The 21450-nt window shown below is 44.4% G+C and overlaps 2 protein-coding genes across 3 annotated transcripts in view; one reads left to right on the top strand and one right to left on the bottom strand.

The window, feature by feature from the left end:
- LOC140191785 (thyroid hormone receptor alpha) overlaps nucleotides 1-21450 on the top strand; it is a 534600-nt gene that overhangs the window by 504055 nt on the left and 9095 nt on the right. Inside the window, exons 17-18 of the mRNA XM_072249536.1 lie at nucleotides 9488-9548; nucleotides 12113-12187. Of these exons, the coding sequence (XP_072105637.1) occupies nucleotides 9488-9548; nucleotides 12113-12161 (110 nt within the window). The 3' untranslated portion in view covers nucleotides 12162-12187. The remainder of the gene's footprint in view (nucleotides 1-9487; nucleotides 9549-12112; nucleotides 12188-21450) is intronic.
- The window catches only part of nr1d1 (nuclear receptor subfamily 1, group d, member 1), a 31226-nt gene continuing 17378 nt past the window's right edge, over nucleotides 7603-21450 (bottom strand). For both annotated transcript variants that reach the window (XM_072249515.1, XM_072249514.1), the window contains 4 exons: nucleotides 16180-16826; nucleotides 13831-14016; nucleotides 11143-11353; nucleotides 7603-9060 (listed from right to left, as the gene is read on the bottom strand). In XM_072249515.1, coding sequence (XP_072105616.1) covers nucleotides 8864-9060; nucleotides 11143-11353; nucleotides 13831-14016; nucleotides 16180-16826 — 1241 coding nt within the window. In that variant the 3' untranslated portion in view covers nucleotides 7603-8863. The remainder of the gene's footprint in view (nucleotides 9061-11142; nucleotides 11354-13830; nucleotides 14017-16179; nucleotides 16827-21450) is intronic.

Here is a 21450-nt window from a genome sequence, read left to right as displayed (position 1 = left end):
GGAGTGGGGTACCACCCCACTAACTGACTGAAAGGAACCATCATCATCCTAAGCGATGGATAGCCAGAGAGAGAGAGAGAGAGACAAGCTAGAAGGTGATAGGTGAATCCAGGTGAATGGGGGGGTGGGGGGTAGTGGGTATGAAGTGGGAAGCTGGAGATAATAGGTGGAAAAGGTAAAGGGGCGAAGAAGAAGAAATCTGATAGGACAGGAGAGTGGACCATGTGAGAAAAGGACCAGGGTGAGGTGATGGGAAGGTGAGAAGAGAAGAGGTAAGAAGGGGGCCAGAGTGGGGAATAGAAGAAGAAAGGGGGAAGGAGAAATCGATGTTGATGCCATCAGGTTAGAGGCTACCCTGATGGATATGCGGTGTTGTACTTCCAGCCTGAGAGTGGCCTCATCATGGAAGAAGAGGAGGCCATTGACCGACATGTCGGAATGGGAATGTGGAATTAAAATGGTTGGGTACCAAGAAACCTTCCTTGGAACATAAGAGGGTGGTAGCAAGAAATAATTCTTGGTAACTAAGAAAAGTTAAAATGAAGAGCCTGAAAGTATACTGCCTCAATGCATGGAGCTTTTATATTAAGGTGGATGAATTAATTGCACAAATAATGTCAGAGTAGTTACAGGGAAACTGAATGTACAGCGATATTCAAACTTCAGGAAGGACGTGCAAAAAGGAAAAGGTGGTAGAGTCACATTGTTAGTCAAAGGGGAAATCAGCACAATAGTGAGGAAGGATATTAACTCAGAGAACTATAGAACATAGAACACAGAACAGTACAGCACCGGGACAGGCCCTTCGTGCCACAATGTTGTGCCGAACCAATTAAATGGCCAACTAAACTAATCTATAGAAAATAGACCAACACATCACAGGAACAGACCCTTCAGCTCAGGAACAAGCTCTTCTAGCACAGGAACAAACTCTTCTCCGATGTGAAATCTGAATGGGCAGGAGCTCAGAAACACCAAGGGCCAGAGAGCATTGGTGGGGGTGGGGGGGGTGGGAAGTTTATATGGTACACAGATAGTAGTGGTGATGTATGTAGGTAATGGCATTCAAAAGGATAGCAAAGATGTACATACATGGTAAGAGTACCACTGTCATTATGGGTGACTTCAAGCTATATTTAGATTATGAAAACCAAAATCAGTAATAATACGGTGGAGAAGGACTTCCTGGAGTGGGGTTTCCGTGGCCTTTTAGTCCCATCTGGAGAACAGTGCACCCTATATTGAGTCCTGATGAAGGGTCTCAGCCCAAAATGTCATCCTCTCCCTCGATGCTGCCTGACCTGCTGCGTGCCTCCAGTATTTTGTGTGAGTCACTCTGGATTTCCAGCATTTACAGATCTCTTGTGTTTACCCTATGTTAAATCTTGTGCATTGAGAAATAACTGGTAAACATTCTTGTACTGTGATAAGTGCAATCATTTAGAATTCTCAATTAAAGCGGGGAGTATGAGAATTGATTCCAAGGTGACAGTGTGGCGCAGATGGTGGGACTCCAAATATACTGAGTTCACTTCTTCTCACAGCTCCAATGTATTGAGTTTACAGCAGACATTAGTGGTGTCTTTGTATACTCTCCCTGTTACCACACAGCTTTCACCTGGGTGGTCCAGTTTCCACAACCCAAAAATATGTCACTTGCAAGGTTAGTCGGCCACGGTCGTTTGCTTGTAGGGTAGATGGTGTTAGAATTGATGGGAATGTGGGGAGAATATCTTACTGGGATGATTAGAAGTTTGGGTTGCTCTGTGAGCCAGCATAAACTCAGTAGGCCAAACAGACTCCTTCTATGTCAAAAGGAAATGTGTAACAGCGTGGAATACGTGGGTCATAAATTTTAATAAATGAAACTATTGGGTGGGTGTTGATCAAGATCAATTAAGGGAAACTACTTAAAGAGTCAACAGTAAGATCGGCTTTGCACGCACTTAAAAAAATGTGGCTAAATATTAACAATTGCTCATTTCTGTCTGGCACAAAAATATAACAGTGTGAAGATTGGAGCCAGCAACTCTCTGGTCACTCATTGACCACTTAGTTTGAGGGTATGATTTTCAGTTTTATCTGTGTCTGGTTGGAAGCTATTCCCTGAATTAATTATCAACTAAGACAGCAGACACACACACTGAACACTACCATCAAACTGGCAATGGCAGACATTTCATAGGTTCCATCCCACCACTTAGAGACGCAATGTCTCTATTCTCACCCCCACAATTTCAGAATCAGTATCAGATTTAATATCACTGGCATAAGTTGTGAAATTTGTTGTTTTTGCAGCAGCAGTTCAAAGAACATAAGAAATAGGAGCAGGAGTAGGCCATCTGGCCTGTCAAGCCTGCTCCACCATTCAATAAGATTGTGGCTGATCTGGCCATGGACTCATCTCCACCTACCTGTCTTTTCCCCATAACTCTTAATTCCCCTACTATGCAAAAATCTATCCAACCTTGTCTTAAATATATTTACTGAGGTAGCCGCCACTGCTTCATTGGGCAGAGAATTCCATAGATTCACCTCTCTCTGGGAAAAGCAGTTCCTCCTCATCTCCATCCTAAATCTACTCCCCCCAATCTTGAGACTATGTCCCCTAGTTCTAGTCTCACCTACCAGTGGAAACAACTTTCCTGCCTCCACCTTATCTATCCCTTTCATCATTTTATATGTTTCTATAAGATCTCCTCTCATTCTTCTGAATTCCAGTGAGTACAGTCCAGGCGAATCAATCTTTCTTCATAGTCTAACCCCCTCATCTCTGGTGAACCTCCTTTACACCGCCTCCAAAGCCAGTATATCATAGAAACATAAAAACGCAGAAAACCTACAGCAAAATACAGGCCTTTCAGCCCACAAAGTTGTGCTGAACATGTCCCTACCTTAGAAATTACTAGGCTTACCTATAGCCCTCTATTTTTCTAAGCTCTATGTACCTATCCAAAAGTCTCCTAAAAGACCCTATGGTATCTGCCTCCACCACCATTGCCGGCAGCCCATTCCACGCACTCACCACTCTCTGAGTAAAAACCTACCCCTGACAACTTCTCTGTACCTTATCCTTCTTCAAGTAAGGAGACCAGAACTGCACACAGTACTCCAGGTGCTGCCTCACCAATACCCTGTACAGTTGTAGCATAACCTCCCTGCTCTTAAATTCAATCCTTCCATATTACCTGATATTCTTGGATATTTAATTCCCAATCCTCTCCACCCTCCAACCACGTCTCTGTAATAGCCACTAAATCATGTCCCTTTGTACTGATTTGTGCTACCAGACAGTGATACAGCCTGTCAGAATGCTCTCCAGGGTAAGGCATCCGTTAGTCTTGCGAGACCATGGATCTGCACCTGGAAAGTCTTCACTTTCCAGGGTGCAGGCCTGGGCAAGGTTGTATGGAATACCAGCAGTTGCCTATGCTGCAAGTCTCCCCTCTCCACGACACCGATGTTGTCCAAGGGAGGGACATTAGGACCCATTCAGCTTGGCACCAGAGTCGTCGCAGAGCACTGTGTGATTAAGTGCCTTGCTCAAGGACACAACACGTTCCCTCAGCTGGGGCTCGAACTCATGACCTTCAGGTAGCTAGTCCAATGCCTTAACCACTAGGCCACGTGCCCACTCCAAGGTACATCTGTAAAAAACTTGTGAGTTTCTTTGGTGACATACTAAATCTCCTCAAACTCCTAATGAAATATAGCCACTGTCATGCGCTCTTTGTAGCTGCTTCGATATGCTGGGCCCAGGATAGATCCTCAGAGATATTGACACCCAGGAACTTGAGATTGCTCACTCTTTCCACTTCTGAGCCCTCGCTGAGGATTGGCGTATGTTCCCTCGTCTTACCCTCTCTGAAGTCCACAATCAGTAAGACTACTGCTATGACACCACTCAACCAGCTAATATATTTCGCTCTTGTATGCCCTCGTCACCATCTGAGATTCTGCCAACAATGGTTGTATCATCAGCAAATTTATAGATGGTATTTGAGCTGTGCCTAGCCACACAGTCATAGATATAGAGGGAGTAGAGCAGTGGGCTAAGCACACAACCCTGAGGTGTGCCAGTGTTGATTGTCAGTGAGGTGAAGAGGTATTTCTGATCCACACAGATTTCTAGCTACTAGCTCCACCCTGCCATTCCTTTGTAACTAGTGAATGAAGAGTTTTGATCCAAAACATCAACTGTCCATTTTCCTCCACAGATATTATTTGACATACTGAGTTCTTCCAAGCAGTTCATTTTGTACTCCAGATTCCAGCATCTGTAGTCTCGTGTCTCTGGATGCACAATTGTTTGGGAAATGGCACTATTCCATTGTGTTCTTACCAGCTCTTTGTAATGGGTAATCCAAAACTGCTCCATCCCAACTCATATTCTGATATTCTATTTAATTGTCCTTAGCTTTGCTTCCCAGAAATTCTACACAATGCAGAGATGCAATGCTAAGGCTTTATTTTTTTAAAAAAGCTAAGAAGTAACGCTTTATAAAACTTTGCTCAGACTGCATTTGGAGTACCTTAAGCAGTTTTGGGTTCCTTATCTAAGGAAAGATGTGCTGGCATTGGAGGGTCCAGGGAGGTTCATGAGAATGACTGTGGGAATGAAAGGGTTAATGTATGAGGAGCGTTTGATGGATCTGGACCTGTACTGACTGGAGTTTAGAAGAATGTGTGGGGGGGGGGGTCCCATTGAAACCTATTGAATATTGAAAGGCCTCAATAAAGTGGATGTGGATGCGTTTTCGATGGTAGGGGGATCTAAGACCAGGGAGTCTCAGAATAGAAGGATGTCGCTTTAGAACTGAGATGGGGAGGAATTTCTTTATCCAGAGGGTGGTGAATCTGTGGAATTCATTGCCATGGACAGCAGTGGAGGCCAAGTTATTGGATATGTTTAAAGTGGAGGTTGATAACTTCTTGATTAGTAAGGACGTCAAAGGTTACAGGGAGAAGGGAGGAGAGGGGTGGTGGAAAAGGGGTTGAAATTAACCATCATGGAATGGTGGAGATAATTCAATGGGCCAAATGGCCTAATTCTGCTCCTACTATGTGTTTTATGGACTATACAAATACAGGCAGGTTATTTTGTGCAGCTGGTGCAATAAAAATAGAACTGCTACTGACATGCTCTCCCACCACAGCTGCTCAGGAATGTTTTGGTCCCAAGAGCTTAACATCTTCAACATAATCAACACTCTGCAAAAATCTAGAGCAGCAGAGCTGTGTCTTGGGGCACTGCCAATCAAACTCAACCTAGCGGATCTATTGCTCCCTTTAAAAGGTTTGCATCTTTTATTTCATAAATTCACTCTGACAAGGGCAACATTTATTGCCCACTCTCTAGTTGTGCCTTTGACAGTGGTGCTGAGATCCACGAAACTCCATGTGAAGGTTTGCAGCAACCAGCTCATTTCCTGGGAGGCACAAGAGACTTTGCAGATGCTGGAAATCTTGAGCAACACACAGATCATGTTCTCCCGATGATGGCGTGGGTTTCCTCCAGGTGCCCCAGTTTCCTCCCACAGCTCAAAGGCGTGAGTGTTAGTAGGTTAATTATCCTGTGATTAGGCTCAGGCCAAATCAGTGGTTGCTGGGCGGTGGAGCTTGTAGGCCTGGAAGGGCCTGTTCTGCACTGTATTTCTAAACAATTTATTTTTAAATTGCTGAAGGAACTCAGCAAGTCAGGCAGCATCTATGGAGGGAAGTAAACAGTCCACGTTTCAGGCCAAGACCCTTCATCAGGGCTGGAAAGGAGGAGGCAGAAGCCATTATAAGGTAGAGGAAAGGGGGAAGAGTATAAGCTGGCAGGTGACAGGTGAGACCACGTGAGGAGAAAAGTAGGTGGGTATTGGCATATTTTTGCACATGGACCAATATAGAGTGAAAGGCTTATCTTGCAAACTTAATACAGATCAAATTATTACACCGTTCATTAAATAAGAGGAAACTGGATTAACATAAAACAATAACAATGCAGAATAAAGTGTAAATGCTATTGAAAAAGTGCAGGTAAATGATAAAGTGCAAGATACAACAATGTAGATTATGAGACCAAAGGTCCATATAATGATACGAGAGGTCAATTCAAGAGCGTGATAACAGTGGGATAGAAGCTGTCCTTGAGCCTGGGATGGAGGGGGATAATAGGAGATGCTGGAAGGTAGGCAGGCGGAAGAGGTAAAGGGCTGAAGAAGGAAGAATCTGATAGGAGACAACAGTGAACCATGGAAGGGAAGGAGGGGACCAGAGACAGGTGATGGGTAGGTCATGAGATTGGTGGGGGGGGGGTGTCTGGAAATGTACATGGGATAGGGGTGGCCCCTCACCAATTGTCCCATATCCTTTAATAATCAAAAGCTTATTAATCTATGACTTGAATGTACTCAGCAGTGAGGACCCCCTTGATGGAGATCAAAGGTGCAAAGCCTTCTGTGTGCAGACATTCCTTCTTTCCTCAGTCTCAAATGCCCTGATTTTGAGGTTATGACTCCTGGTTTCAAATGCTCCAGCTAAGTGAACCAACATCCCTGCATCTATCCTCCCAAGCCCTGGAAGATTTTCAGTGCATTTCAATGATATTGTACTTTTAAACTTCAAAGCATACATGCCTAATTGTTGTATGGTCACTAGCATGGTTTAATTTCAAATTATTTAATTAACTAAATTTAAATTCCTTAGCTGCTGTGGTGAGATTTAAATTTGTATTATTAGCCCATATTTTTGTATTCTAACCAACTAACTACTACACTACCCAATAAAATCTGCCAACAGCATCCAACTCAGAAGTCAACATAATCAAGGACCCCTCCACCCCCCCCAATCGGGCAGAAGGTTTAAAAGCCTGAGAGCATGTAGCAACAGACTCTGGAACAGGCCTCTCATATGCCAAAAGATCTCCCAATGGACCTCGTTGTGGCACTTGGCAATTTATTTGTCTACCTGTACAGCACTTACTCTGTAACTGTGACACTTACTCAAAGTTATGTCATTCCTTTTACAACCTCAATGTACTTATGCATGAATATAAAACAAGTACAGCACAATACAGGCCCTTCAGCCCACAATATTGTGCCAATCTTTTAAACTACTCCAAGATCAATCGAACCCTTCCCTCCCACATAACCCTCCATTTCTCTCTCATCCACGTGCCTATCTAAGAGTCACTTAAATGTCCCTAATGTATCTGCCTCTACCACAACCCCTGGCAGGGAGTTCCACGCACCCACTACTGTCTGTGTAAAAAAAAACTTATCTTTGACATCCCCCTTATACTTTCCTCCAATCATTGTAAAATTATACCTCTCATAAGAGCCATTTCTGCCCTGGGAAAATGGCTCTGGCTCGGCTTTGATCACACGGTACTGTCTGTCTGGAGACATTCTCCACTCTATCTCAGTAAATGTGAAAATAATCAACCAATACCAGTTCTCAAAACATTCCAGCTGATCAATAACAGTCTGTGGCACCGTAGGATACCGTACTCCACTCTGAAATCAGAGTTCTTGAGCAACTCAAGCCCACCTTGCCATGGTCCATTGCTCCAAAAAGCATTCTGCCGACACCACACAAGAAGACACCAAGCTCTGCTTTGTTGTTTAATTCAGTGCATTTGTTATTTAAATTTTTATAAATTGTTAATGGATTGATCTGGATTCACAAACACATCAATAATTGAAGAACACAGACGGATGATAACTGTAATTATCCAGAGCAGATCCTGCACTCATGCAGCAGCCACCCAGGGTTATGTCTGACACAATATGCCTCTGTCCACCTCCTCTCCCACAGGTTCTCAGCTCTCCCCCAGCGAGCTTCCTCTTTGCAGGACCCCAAAGAAAGGCAATAGGTTTTCACAGTAAACCCCAACACCCACACTGTCTTTCCAGCTATCACAAAGCCGCAGCTGTCCACCCTGCTGTACTGCTACTGCCATTCCCTTCAACACACCCAGCCCCCACCAACTCTGCTGACCCAGAGGTCATTGTAACACGATCTGAATCAGTGACTTTCTGCTCCATATAGCTCTCAGGGAGAGGGGGAGTGGCATCAATCAGGCTTAGAGAGTCTTCAACAGGGATATTAAAATACGACTAAATCACAAGGACACAGCAATTCGCTCACAAGATTCCGGGGGTTTGAAAGCGAGCTTCCAGGACAGACATGGAAACTGGATTTTTTTTTTCTCTGATCAGTTCATTGTTTTCTACAAAATGCCTCGAGTTGTCAGCTGTTCTATGGACACAGTCGCAGGACAGTCAATGAAATGTGAATTGCGTCAAACAAAACGATGCACGGGCAAGATGGGCTTCTGTCACTCTGCCTCAGACTGCAGCCCTACATGGGAGTCGCTCAGTCTTCTGACAACCATCTTGGTCGGGACTGGGATCCGAAGTTTGCCCTTTTAATGTTTTGTGAGGGCGCAGTGTCCACGAGGATTCTGCAGCGCTAGGCCTGGCTACAGGTTCGTCCACCTACCGCAATTTGAACCAGATGTGGGGGGGTGGGGGGGGTAGGGGAAAATTGGATCAGAAAGGGAACCCCAGCCTGCTCACTCCAGGGCACACAGATCTCCAAATGACTTTTATTCATTACTCAAACCAAGTATTTAACCTCATACCTATTTCTACCATCAAACTCATGTATGCAGACATATTAGAGGTCCCAAAGGGTGCTTTTAAATATATTGATTTGTAGAACATTCCTTATAAGAATATATTACACTCCCTTGACAGCTGAAATATACACATATTTACAGGATGTTTTGCAATATGTCATCTGAATGTTCATTGAAATAAAATAAAAATTGCTTTTAAAATGTAGCAGAGGCAGGGAGGTGATTGGCAGGAGCTCAGGGGTCTATCCGAAAGGCCAACAGCTTCTCAGAGTGCATGTTGTTCAACGTGCGGAGGTCCGGCAGCTTCAGGAGCAGCTTGGTGAAGCGCGAGGCCTCACTGGGTTGGTTTTTCATGATCAACGCTCTGAGCACTCGGATCAGTGTCTCCTGGAGCTGCTCCACCGAGTCTACATTTTCGATTCCGGAGCGATCTGGAAGTGGAGGGAGGGAGGGAGAGACCACAGGACAATAGAGTCAACCACAACCTCCAAAAGCAAACAACAGGAATTCTGCAGATGCTGGAAATTCAAGCAACACACATCAAAGTTGCTGGTGAACGCAGCAGGCCAGGCAGCATCTCTAGGAAGGGGTGCAGTCGACGTTTCAGGCCGAGACCCTTCGTCAGGACCAAAAGCAGTTGTTTTAAAACATGGTTACACTGGCTCTACACAAAAGCTCACTCCCGTCTTTAACTGGGACTTGGTGGGTTTGTGCAAGAACCCTACAGACAAGACCTCCCCTCCCCTGTTAGCAGCTGATGATTCATCAATATCTCCAGACAGCTGTCAACAAACCAACTATTAAATCGCTAAATTATGGAGTGCATGTAACAACGCTTGTGTTTTTGATACTCTCCAGGTTCAGGTGCACGCCAGATGTCAAGGAGTTCCCCGTCCATATGTGTCTATTGTTGGAAGTGGTGAGTCCCCAAACATGTGTACAGGGCTTGCCTGGAAAACCATAGGTGTAGCACAGCCAAGGCTTTTAACAACTGCCCACTTAAGGCGACGTTCAGGAGGAATTGCTTCTCTCAGAGGTCATGGATTGTCGCAATTCTCTATCCCAGGAGGCTTCACTGAAAATAGTCAATGCCCCTAGGGTCACAAGGGTAGTGCAGCGCTTGGTGTACAGCTTTAATGTGCCAGCGACGCAGGCTCAACTCCCACCACTATCTGTAAGGAGATTGTATGCTCTCCCCATGACTGTGTTGGTTCCCCCTGAGTGCTCAGGTTTCCTCCCACATTCCAAGATGTACAGGTCAGGGTTAGTAAGTTCTGGGTTTGCTATGTTAGCACCAGAAGCGTGGCAGCATTTGTGGGCTGCCGCCAGCACATCATCCGACTGTGTTGGTTGTTGACGCAATGATGTATTTTACTGTATTGTACACTTCAATGTACATGTGACAAATAAAGCTAATCTCCCTTTTATCTAATCCCTCGTTAATCTAATCACTACAGAGAGATCCTCGGAGGCAGCAGAGTCAAAGATTAATGGGGGTCAGGTGGGGAGGTGGAGCTGAGGCCGAGGTCAAATCAACTTGTATGTTGTTGGAGAGGAAAGCAGGTTCTTGCTGACTCCTGAATCCGTGACATCTGCAACTGGGCAATTGAGCTGCACATGCTACTGACTCCTGCAGCCGATGAGCCGACCTTGGGTTATATTACCAGGCAGGCAAGCTACCCGGAGCAGTGAACCACATATAGTAGATCAAATCTCACTACAGTGGGTAGGGAACTTATGTTGCATTTATTAACATTGAAAGAGCAGTTGGTATCAAAAACCCTAAATGTGAGGAATTCTGCAGATGCTGGAAATTCTTGAGCAACACACACAAAATGCATGAGGAACTTGGCAAGTCTGACATTTTGTGTGAGTCGAGTGAAGCTGCCTGGTTCATGATTGCATTTTCAGCAAAGGAAATCTGTCATCTTCACCCGATCTGGCCAATGTGTGACGAAGCAATGTCTTATACAACTTTCAAAATGGCCAAGGAAACCACTGGGCAATTAGAGCTGGGCAGCAAAGCTCCCAGATCCCACAAATGGTTAAAAATTATTAAGTGGCACAGATAATAGAGCTTCCGCCTCACAGTTCCAGCTATCTGGTTTAATTGTGACCTCTGTGGAGATTTCACCTTTGCCCTGTAATTATATGGTTTCCCCTGGGAGTTCCTGTTTCATCCCACATCCTAACGGTGTGCAGACTGGTAGGTTCGTCTGACCACTGTCAATTACTCCTAATATGTGGGTGACAGGTAGAGTCTACAGGGACTGGATGGAAAGAGGAGAATAAAATTGGTCCGTGTAAATGGGTGCTTAATGGTGGACACAGTCTCTTGGGCTGAAGATTCAGAGTATGAATAAATCACAGGAGGAACCTAGGGTGCTTTACAATTCGTTTGGGTGTCTACACTCCAAGCATAACAAGAACGGTCTGGAATCACAAGCAAGAGGAGTTGGAGAGCAAACTCCAATCCCTCCTTCTGCTATTCTACCACCCGACTGAGCCCTTACCTGCTGAGACCAGCACCACGGCTGTGAACAGGCCCAGCTCCTCCTCGCTGAGGTGCAGGGAGCTCAGCTTCTCGCTGAAGTCAAACATGGAGTTCAGCAGGTCTCCCATTCCCATCCCCCGCAGTTCTTCGATGGAGTAGGTGGTCCCGCTGATGAAAGTTACCGTCTGCTCCTTCACGTTGAACAGTGACGCGAATCGCACCATCAGCACCTGCCACACAGGAAGCCAGAGTCATCAGCTGTAAATTCTCTGCAGCAGTGGGCCTTCCCTGCCCTTGGTAAGAATGCCACCAGGGCACATCATCTCACAGTTCAAGTTAACCAGAAAATCCCTGGTTCAAGACGGGAACACAAAAATCCAGCCTGACACTCACTGCATTACAATACTAAACACAAGAGATTCTGCAGATGCCGGAAATTCAGAGCATCGCACACAAAATGCTGGAGGAACTCAGCAGGCCAGGTACAAGGAATGAAGAGTTGATGTTTCGAGAGACTCTTCATCAGGACTGGAAAGGAAGGGAAAAGAAGGCTGAATAAGAAGGTAAGGAGAAAGGAAAGAGTACAAGCTGACAGGTGATAGGTGAAGCCAGGTGAGGGGGAGGGTGCGATGAAGTGAGAAGTTTGGAGGTGATTGGTGGAAAAGGTAATGGGCTGAAGAAGAAAGAATCTGATAGGAGAGGAGAGTGGACCATGGGAGAAAAGAGAAGGAGGTGATGGGCAGGTGAGGAGAAGAGAAAGGATAAGAGAAGAGTCAGAATCCGTCATTTTGTGTATGCATTGTGTAGCAGATGCCACATTTTGTATGAACCCCACTTGGCCCCTCAGAAGGACTTAAAAAAAAAGAATGAATCCATGACACCACTTCAAAGAGTGGGGGGGGGGGTCTCCCCAGAGTATTGGCCAATATTCACCTCTTAATTCACACTATTACAAAGGGTTGTAGTCACTTGGTGTTTTTTTTAAATAGGATTGCTTGCTGGTTCTATTTGATGATTGGCTGCTGGGTTTCCATGTGATGATGACTGTGAGGTACTTTGGTCAGGTATGTCAAAGATGCTTTAACAATGAAAGTCTGATTTTTGAGATGCCTTGTGTTTCTTGTTTGAGAAACTGCCTCTGACACCAAGATAAGTTCTTTACTTTTAAGTTTTCCTTTGAATCATGACTGCCATTACACACACACACAGACACAGACACACCATCTGCTGTTTCATACTGGTCAGAGTTGACAGGAAGCAATATCCTGGCCTTCCATTTAACATTATTACCCTCCCTCCTCTGAACCCACCAAACTTGGGTAGAAGGGTTAGTTGTTAGTACCCTCTCCACTGTGTTCCAGTCCGTGCATGGTAATGTTGCCTGTCAATAGCAGCTACAAATAAGAAGTAGAATCAGCTGTCAAACTCATCCTACAAAGCTCTGTTTTGCCCTGTGTTTACCACAGATGAGCACAGGCAGTACAGAGTCAGAAAATAAAACCCCAAAACCTACAGAGGGTTGGATAGCACTTCAAACAAAAAAAACTACTTAAATTAAAGGTTCAGCTCAAGGGATTGAAGCATTTAAAATTTGGAACAGCACAAGCCGGAATGTTTTATTTGCCTCAGTGGAGAGGTCAGTAACTCAGAACAATTGAAGGTGGGTGAGGGAAACGAACTCCACTCAACTTGTAATCAGATTCCTGAACCTGGTGCCCCAGTAGATAGTGGCAGAAAATATTCAACACATATTCGAGAGGAACCTGAATAACAACTTGAAGAGACGTAATGGACCAAGATATGGGACATAGATCAAGTATTTGGTTCATGCCATAATGCCATGAAGCCATTCCTGCTTGTGTGCTGTTAAATTTTAAACACCTCAAACCCTTGAGCTGAAATTTATATTTAAAGAGATTTTTTTTTGTTTGAAGTGCTATTCAACCCTCTGTAGGTTTTGGACTTTTTTCATTTTGCTCTGCCTGTGCTCGTCTGTGGTAAACACAGGGCAATTTGTTGGACATGATTGACAGCTGAATCTGCATCTTATCTGTAGCTGCTATGGACAGCAACACTTACAATACATGAACTAAGAATACAGGGGAGAGAGTATTAACCACCCCTAGTTTGTGTTGGAGCATGGCCAAGTGGTTAAGGCGTCAGTCTAGTGATCTGAAGGTCGCTAGTTCGAGCCTCAGCTGAGGCAGCGTGTTGTGTCCTTGAGCGAGGCACTTAACCACACACTGCTCTGCAACAACACCAGTGCCAAGCTGTATCAGCCCTAATGCCCTTCCCTTGGACAACATCGGTGGCGTGGAGAGGGGAGACTTGCAGCATGGGCAACTGCCGGTCTTCCATGCAACCTTGCCCAAGCCTGTGCCCCAGAAACCTTCCAAGGCGCAAATCCATGGTCCTACGAGACTAACGGATGCCTAGTTTGGTATCCTATTGTTCCATAATCTTGTATAATTCCATTGATTCCAAGAGGGCAGTGGGAGTGGACTTTAAAAACCTCATACCACTAAACTTCACCCCACAGACTAAGTGGAACCAAATTTGCCTCGATACGCGAGTTAAATAATGTTCATTCTATGTCTGGTTTAAAATTAATCTTAACTTTACTCAGAGAGACAGGCAAACTCTACTCTGAATTTGACATGGAAGATAACTCCTTACATCCATACCAAAGTTAGATCCTGTTACTCACCTCAAAGGTACCAGCTTTCAGCAAGGTGACCTGGTCGTGTTGGGATAGGTCCTTGAATCCAGGAATAAGTTTTGCAAACTCCACTACTTCTCTGACTGCTGGCGTGAAGCTCAGGGAAAAATCCTCCCAAATTTGCTGCACTGATCTGCTGCCATCCACATGTGGCTGTGTGTTTATCGGGCAAGCCTGCAGAGGGGAAGAGAGGAAAGTGTGATGATGTACCACTGCCCAACCAATGAGCGCGACCCACAAACATCTACTCTACTCTGTGGTCACGAAAGGAGGTGAGCTTACGGCAAAATAACCATAATGACTTAATTCAATTCGTCTCCTCTGTGCTGTGTGTCTTTTTTGTTGGCTGGTTGATAACACACAAACAATGGGGACTGCGCCTTTGGAAAACATGGAAGTAAAGCCCATTCCAACAACATCCCGCTCAAAAGACAAGTGATATCACTCAAATATCTTTACAATCTCTCTACCGTAGGCTTCTCGTCTCACATTAATACCACAATTATGCTAACTGCCTGGATTAGAGAGCAGGTCTTATGAAAAAGATTGAGCAAGTTAGTGCTTTACTCTTTGGAGCAAAGAAAGATGAGAGTTGACTTGATAGAGAAGCATAGGATAATAAGCTGCATAGATAGGGTGGGCAGCCAGCATCTTTATTCCAGGGTGAAAATATTAGAGGCCATATTTTTAAGGTGATGGGGAAAAGTATAGGGGAATGTCAGATATTTTTGTTATCAGAGGTAATTCTATTTTTTTCAAGCACACAGACAGAGGTGGGTACGTGGAACGCATTGCCAGTCTGGTGGTAGAGGCAGATGTGTTAGGGACATTTAAGAGATTCTTAGATACGCACATGGATGATAGAAAGATGGAGGGCTATGTGGGAGGGATGTATTAGATTGATCTTCATGTAGGGTACAAGGCTGGCATCATGGGCCAAAGAGCTTTTACTGTGCTGTACTGTTCTGTGTTCTAATTGTGCTACAACTCCAAAATATTCCATCAATTTCAATGGATTACTTACTTAAAATGCACTAAATAATCTTAAATCCAAAATAATTGCTCAATTTAAATTCTTTTAACATTCTCACTTCAGGAAGGTCAGTATTTTACCTGACAAATCAGCTTGTGAGAAGGCAATAGTAATTTGTTCTTTGTGGCAACAGCATGGAATTATGTTTTCCAAAGACTCGGTATTTCTCTGCAGTTAGGACCAACTGACTATGTGAACAGGCTAAAATAAAATTTTATTAACCAGAACCTCTGAGATTAATACCATAATCACCCTTTCATATTCATCCAATGAATACAAGTTTTAATTCTGGGTAAGACTAGAACTAGAGGTCATGGGTTAAAGGGTGAAAGGTGAACTATTTAAGGGGACATGAGGGGGAACTTCTTCACTCAGAGAGTGGTGAGAGTGTGGAACGAGCTGCCAGTGGAAGTGGTGGATGCGGGTTCAATTTCAACTTTTAAGAGAAATTTGGATCGGTACATGGATGGGATGGTTATGGAAGTCTATGGGCTGGATAGAGTAATAGTTCTGCACAGACTAGATGGGCTGAAGGGCCTGTTTCTGTGCTGTAGTGTTCTATGACCATTTATTTGAAATGATGTAACAAAGATCATCTCCATAGGAGGAATTAAAAAAGTGACAACTTTTTTTTTACATAAATGCTTTGCTTTGTAAAGCAGGGCTGCTTCTGGGCAATTAACTTGATCAGGGAGGAGCAGAATGAGATTCAGTGTCAAAAATTAGACTTCGTGAAATGTTTCCAGAAAGGATGAGAGGTACTCTTGTGGCAACATTTACTTCTTAAATATCATGCAGTGCAAACGTGATACTTAGGTTGTTTTTAGCAAGGAAATGGAAATTTAAAAAAAATTTTCATTGCACAAGTTACCCTTTAAAAGAGGCACTACACTGTAGGCAACTTCACTGAAGTAGACAACAGCAGTTGGATTACTGGAAAACCATGCGTTTTTAGAGGAAAGAATTAAAAAACATGAGGCGATGCTGGTCTCTGAAACGGTGGATGGATTTGTTAATGAATTATTGCTGTCCTGTTGAAGTGCTGTTTAAAGTCTGACAGCACTCTCTGTTCTAGATCTACATATAATCAAAAATAATAATCTCCAACAGTTATTCAAAATTTAGATTTCAACGTACAGTCACTGTATCTCCATGTGGATATTAATTTTACTTGATTTCTGTTTTGTTAGCATTTTATGAGGAGGATCATTTACTTTCTGCAAACATGTTTAGTGTGCCCCTTGCCAAGTAAAAACCAGTATCGGTGTTTTGTGACATGGGCAATTCAATGGCCATGAACTTACCAGGACAACACTGTTCTGTCCTTTCCACGGGCAGGGCCGACCCTTGCCAGTCTCCATCTCACCACTGGCACTGATCAAATTTCTATTATGTAATTTGTGTCCATTGGACTGATTCTGGTAATGTCCATTAATGTGGCCATTGGGGAAGGAAGAAGGGTAACACGCATTCTTCAGTCCACTGCCACTGCTTTTGTGGAAAACGTTGTTCTCTTGATGATAGATGGTGTTCACACCATTGACGTGGTACCCATTTAAGCAGCAGTTAGCGTTATGGTTCATCATCTCTGCGTTGTGTTGGCAGGTTGCTGTTGGCTGCTTTAATTTGTCATGGGCATAGGTGAAGGTCTCTTTGTGAGCCCGGGAAATGGAGTAGATGACTTCTTCCATGGAGGCCTCTGTGCTGGAACAGTACAACTGCTGCAGGTTGCACTGCGGTTGGGAATGGAGGCAGGGCGACGTGCGCTCCTGCTGCACTGTCTGCATGGGGACGGCCAGCGGGGGCTGAATCTGCCAGTTCTGCTGCTGGGGCTGGAGTTCATTCTGCAGCTCCCCACCCAGCTGGTTGTTGACCATGTTATTCATGACACTCTGCATCTCTGCCAACATACGCTGCTTCTCCCGCTTCGGAATGCGCCCGAAACGCACGGCTGCAAGGAAAATAAGAGGAGATTGGTTATTCAGCTGCTATCTTCGCTGTTTAAACGATCGCACTTGGCACCTCTGAAGCTCAAATTTAATCCAGAATTGTGGAGAATGAAGTGTTTCCCCGGTCCATTAGCTATCATCTCAAAGTGAACCACTCTGCTTTAAAAGGACGGCACAGTTGGTAGAGGCACCAAAGACCCAGGTTCAATCCTGACCCCGGCTTTCCTCTGGGTGAACCAGTTTACTGCCACATCCCAGACACGTGCAGGCTAGTAGGTTCATTACCATGAGATCCAGGAGCAGAATCAACCCATTCATCTGGAGGGGTCTGTAACCATGCTGTAGGTCTAAATAAGTCCAAAGCAAAAGAGGAGAGAATCCCTAAAGGTGTAGGGTGCAGGTCAAACCGCTAAAGACAACAACATGCACGGAAGCAGCTGTAGTGGGGGCTGTTGCTGTTGAACCAAATTAACAAAATAAATAGTTTGGTTGTTCTCTCGACAGAGATGGCAATACCCACGGTCTGTGGCGAGAAAGAGCGCAAGTCAAAAAGCAAAGAGAAATCCCTACAATGAAATGATACAAAATCTCAGCAATTGAGGGCAGTAGTCATTTGTCTGCATTGGGGACGTACTGGTAAAAGAAGAGAATAACTTGTCTTGCACTAACTGTAACTGTGAAGTGATTTGAGAATTGATATCATGCAGAAGATGGTGTCTCATGAATCCATCCTGCAGGCTAAGGGAGCAAAAATCTCTCTCCAGAGAATAAAGAATGGAGAACGGCATTTTAAGAAACAAAAGTAAGCAGATAATCAATTGCTATTGTCTTTCAGCCCTGCTAACCGCAACTACATAGAATTTTACTGTGGGGTATGGTGCTTATTGAAAGTGGATTATTCAAATATTAGGAAAAGAGGCTAGCATGAAGGCACAGTGGTTAGCATAATGCTATTACAATGCCAGCAATCTTGTTTCAATTCTGCTGCTGGCTGGAAGGAGTTTGTATGTTCTCCCTGTGATCACATGGGTCTCCTCTCATTTCCTCCCACACTCCAAAAAATGTATGGTTTAGTAGGTTAATTGGACACAAGGGTGTACTTGGCAGTGTTGGTTCATTGAACCAAAAGGGCCTGTTACTGTGCTGTATCTCTAAATAATAATTCCAACGGCCCAATCAGCAGCAGGAGCAGGCCACAGAGACTAGGTTTCTTGCAGGTCAACGACGCTTGTTTAAAAGTACAGAAGGGACAAACAGGGTGGACGTTGTTGGGAGTAGGCCGGTGGTGAGAGTAGGCATGTCAGGCTTTGCCTCAAAGGAGGCTTCGGCTTGAAAGAGGCATTGGCTCTGGGTAACTTTCTGTTAAGTTTCCTTCTTTTCCTCCCTCTTACTGTACCCAGTGTAGTAAATAGCTGCTGTGTGTTCTTCATGCCAATTGTTGGGAGTTTACATCTGCGTGAAGTGCATCCACTGCAGCTCCTTGAAGACCACGTTAGAGATCTGGAGAAACAGCTGGCTTGAACAGGAGAGTGAGAAGATAACGGATCAGTGTTACAGGAAGGTAGTCACACTGAAGTTGCAGGAGGCAGATAGCTGGGTGACTGTCACGGAAAGGAATGAGACAGTGAATAGGCAGTTAGCACAAAGGCCATTTCCCTCAATAATAAATATATCATTTTGGAGACTGTTGTGGGGGATGACCTCCCAGGGGAATGCCACAAAAATCAGGTTACTGATACGGAGAATGGGTCTGTGGTGCAGAAGGGAAAGAGGGGGAAGAGGGGAGCGGTAGTGATAGGGGACTCAGTAGTCAGAGGAACAGACAGAAGATTCTGTGGACGTGAATGGGACACCCAGATGGTATGTTGCCTCCCTGGTCCTAGGGTCAAGGATGTCTCAGATTATGTCCGTTACATCTTGCACAGGGAGAGAGCGCAGCCAGATGTCTTGGTACATATTGGTACCAATGACATAGAAAGGAAAAGGAAAGAGGTCTTGAAAAGAAAATTTAGAGAGCTAGGTAGAAAGCTGAGAAGCAGGACATGCCAGGTAGCAATTTCTGGATTGCTGCCTGTGCCACGCGCCAGTGAGGGTAGAAACAGGATGATTTAGCAGATAAATGTATGGCTGAGAAACTGGTGCAGGGGGCAGGGCTTCAGGTTCTTGGATCACTGGGATCTCATCTGGGGGAGGTATGACCTGTTCAAAAGTGACAGGTTGCACCTGAATCCAAGGGGAACCAATATTCTTGCAGGCAGGTTTGTTAGCGCTGTTGGGGAGGGTTTAAACTAATTTGGCGGGGGGGGGGGTGGGAACCAGAGTGAAGGGACTTAGGATAGGACGGATAGTAAAAAAGCAAAGATAGTGTGCAGTCAGACTGTCAGGAAGGGCAGGCAGGTGATAGGACATAATTGCAGCCAGCAGGTTGAGTATCAGAGCAGTAGGGATGCAGGATCAAAAAGGGTAACAAATATAGCACTCAAAGTGTTATATATCAATGCAGGGGAGAATAAAAGGTGGCTGATCCTGTTGCACTATTATAGATTGCCAGGTATGATGTTGTGGCCATCAGTGAATCGTGGCTGAAGGATGGTTGTAGTTGGGAGCTGAATGTCCAAGGTTACACGTTGTATCAGAGGGATAGGAAGGTAGGCAGAGGGGTTGGCGTGGCTCTGCTGGTAAAGGATGGCATCAAATCAGTAGAAAGTTGTGACATAGGATCAGAAGATGTTGAATCCTTGTGCAAGGGTAAAAGGACCCTGATGGCAGTTATATACAGGCCTCCCAACAGTAGCTGGGAGGTGGACCATAGACTACAACAGGAAATAGAAAAGGCATGTCAAAAGGGTAATGTTATGAAAGTCATGGGAGATTTCAACATGCAGTTCGATTGGGAAAACCAGGCTAGAAATGGATCTCACGAGAATGAATCTGTTGAATGCCTATGAAGTGGCCTTTTAGAGCAGTTTGTCATTGAGCCTACTAGGGGATCAGCTATTCTGGATCGGGTGTTATGTAATGAACCAGAGGCGATCAGGGAGCTTAAGGTAAAAGAACCCTCAGGAAGAAATGATCACAATACGATTGAGTTCAACTTGAAAGTTGATAGAGAGGAAGTAAAGTCTGACGTAGCAGTATTTCAGTGGAGTAAAGGAAATTACAGTGGTAGGAGAGAGGAGTTGGCCAAAGTAAATTGGAAGGAGATGCTGCCAGGGATGACAGCAGACCAGCAATGGCGTGAGTTTCTGGGGGAAATGAGGAAGCTACAGGATAGATGTATTCCAAAAACAAAAAAATTCTCAAATGGCAAAATAGTACAACCGTGGCTGACAAGAGAAGTCAAAGCTAATGTAAAAGCAAAAGAGAGAGCATACAACAAAGCAAAAATTAATGGGAAGAAAGAGGACTGGGAAGCTTTAAAAACCCTACAGAGAACAACTAAAAGAATCATTAGGAGGGAAAAGATGAAATATGAAAGCAAGCTAGCAAACAATATCAAAGTGGATAGTAAAAGCATTTTCAAGCATGTTAAGAATAAAAGAGAAGTAAGAGTGGATATAGGACCACTAGAAAATAAGGCAGGAGAAATAATAACAGGGGACAAGGAGATGGCAGATGAACTAAATGAGTATTTTGCATCAGTCTTCACTTTGAAAGACACTAGCAGTGTGCCAGATGTTGTACTGTGTGAAGGAAGAGAAGTGAGTGCAGTTACTATTACAAGAGAGAAGGTGCTCAACAAGCTGAAAGACCTAAAAGTACAAAAATCACCTAGATCAGATGAACTGCACCCTAGGGTTCTGAAAGAGGTAGCGGTAAAGATTGTGGAGGCATTAGTAATGATCTTTCAAAAATCATTGGACTCTGGCATGGTGCCAGAGGACTGGAAAATTACAAATGTCAGCCCACTCTTTAAGAAAGAAGGAAGGCAGCAGAAAGGAAATTATAGACCAGTTAGCCTGACCTCAGTGGTGGGGAAGATGTTGGAGTCAATATTTAAGGATGAGGTTATGGATTATTTGGAGACACAGGACAAGATAGGACAAAGTCAGCATGGTTTCCTTAATGGAAAATCTTGCCTGACAAACCTGTTGGAATTCTTTGAGGAGATTACAAGTAGGATAAAGGGGATGTAGTGGACATTGTATATTTGGACTTTCAGAAGGCCTTTGACAAGGAGCCACAAATGAGGCTGCTTACCAAGTTAAGAACCCCTGGTATTACAGGAAAGTTACTAACATGGTTAGAGCATTGACTGATTGGTAGGAGGCAGCAAGTGGGAATAAATGGATCCTTTTCTGGTTGGCTGCCAGCGACTAGTGGTGTTCCACGGGGTTCGGTGTTGGGACCACTTCTTTTTATGCTAACATCAGTGATTTAGATGATGGAATAGATGGCTTTGTTGCCAAGTTTGCAATTGATACCAAGACTGGTGGATGAGCAGCTAGTGTTGAGGAAACAGGCAGGCTGCAGAAGAACATAGACAGATTAGGAGAATGGGAAAGAGAGTGGCAAATGAAATACAATATTGGAAAATGCATGGTCATGCATTTTGGTAGTAGAAATAAACGTGCAAATTATTTTCTAAGGCTGAGACCTTAAGGCACTTGGTGAGGCTTCACCTTG

Source organism: Mobula birostris, chromosome X, assembly GCF_030028105.1.
Source record: "Mobula birostris isolate sMobBir1 chromosome X, sMobBir1.hap1, whole genome shotgun sequence".
NCBI classification, from domain to species: domain Eukaryota; kingdom Metazoa; phylum Chordata; class Chondrichthyes; order Myliobatiformes; family Myliobatidae; genus Mobula; species Mobula birostris.
Note: the sequence above shows the minus strand (reverse complement) of the source record. Positions and strands in the feature narration are given on the sequence as shown.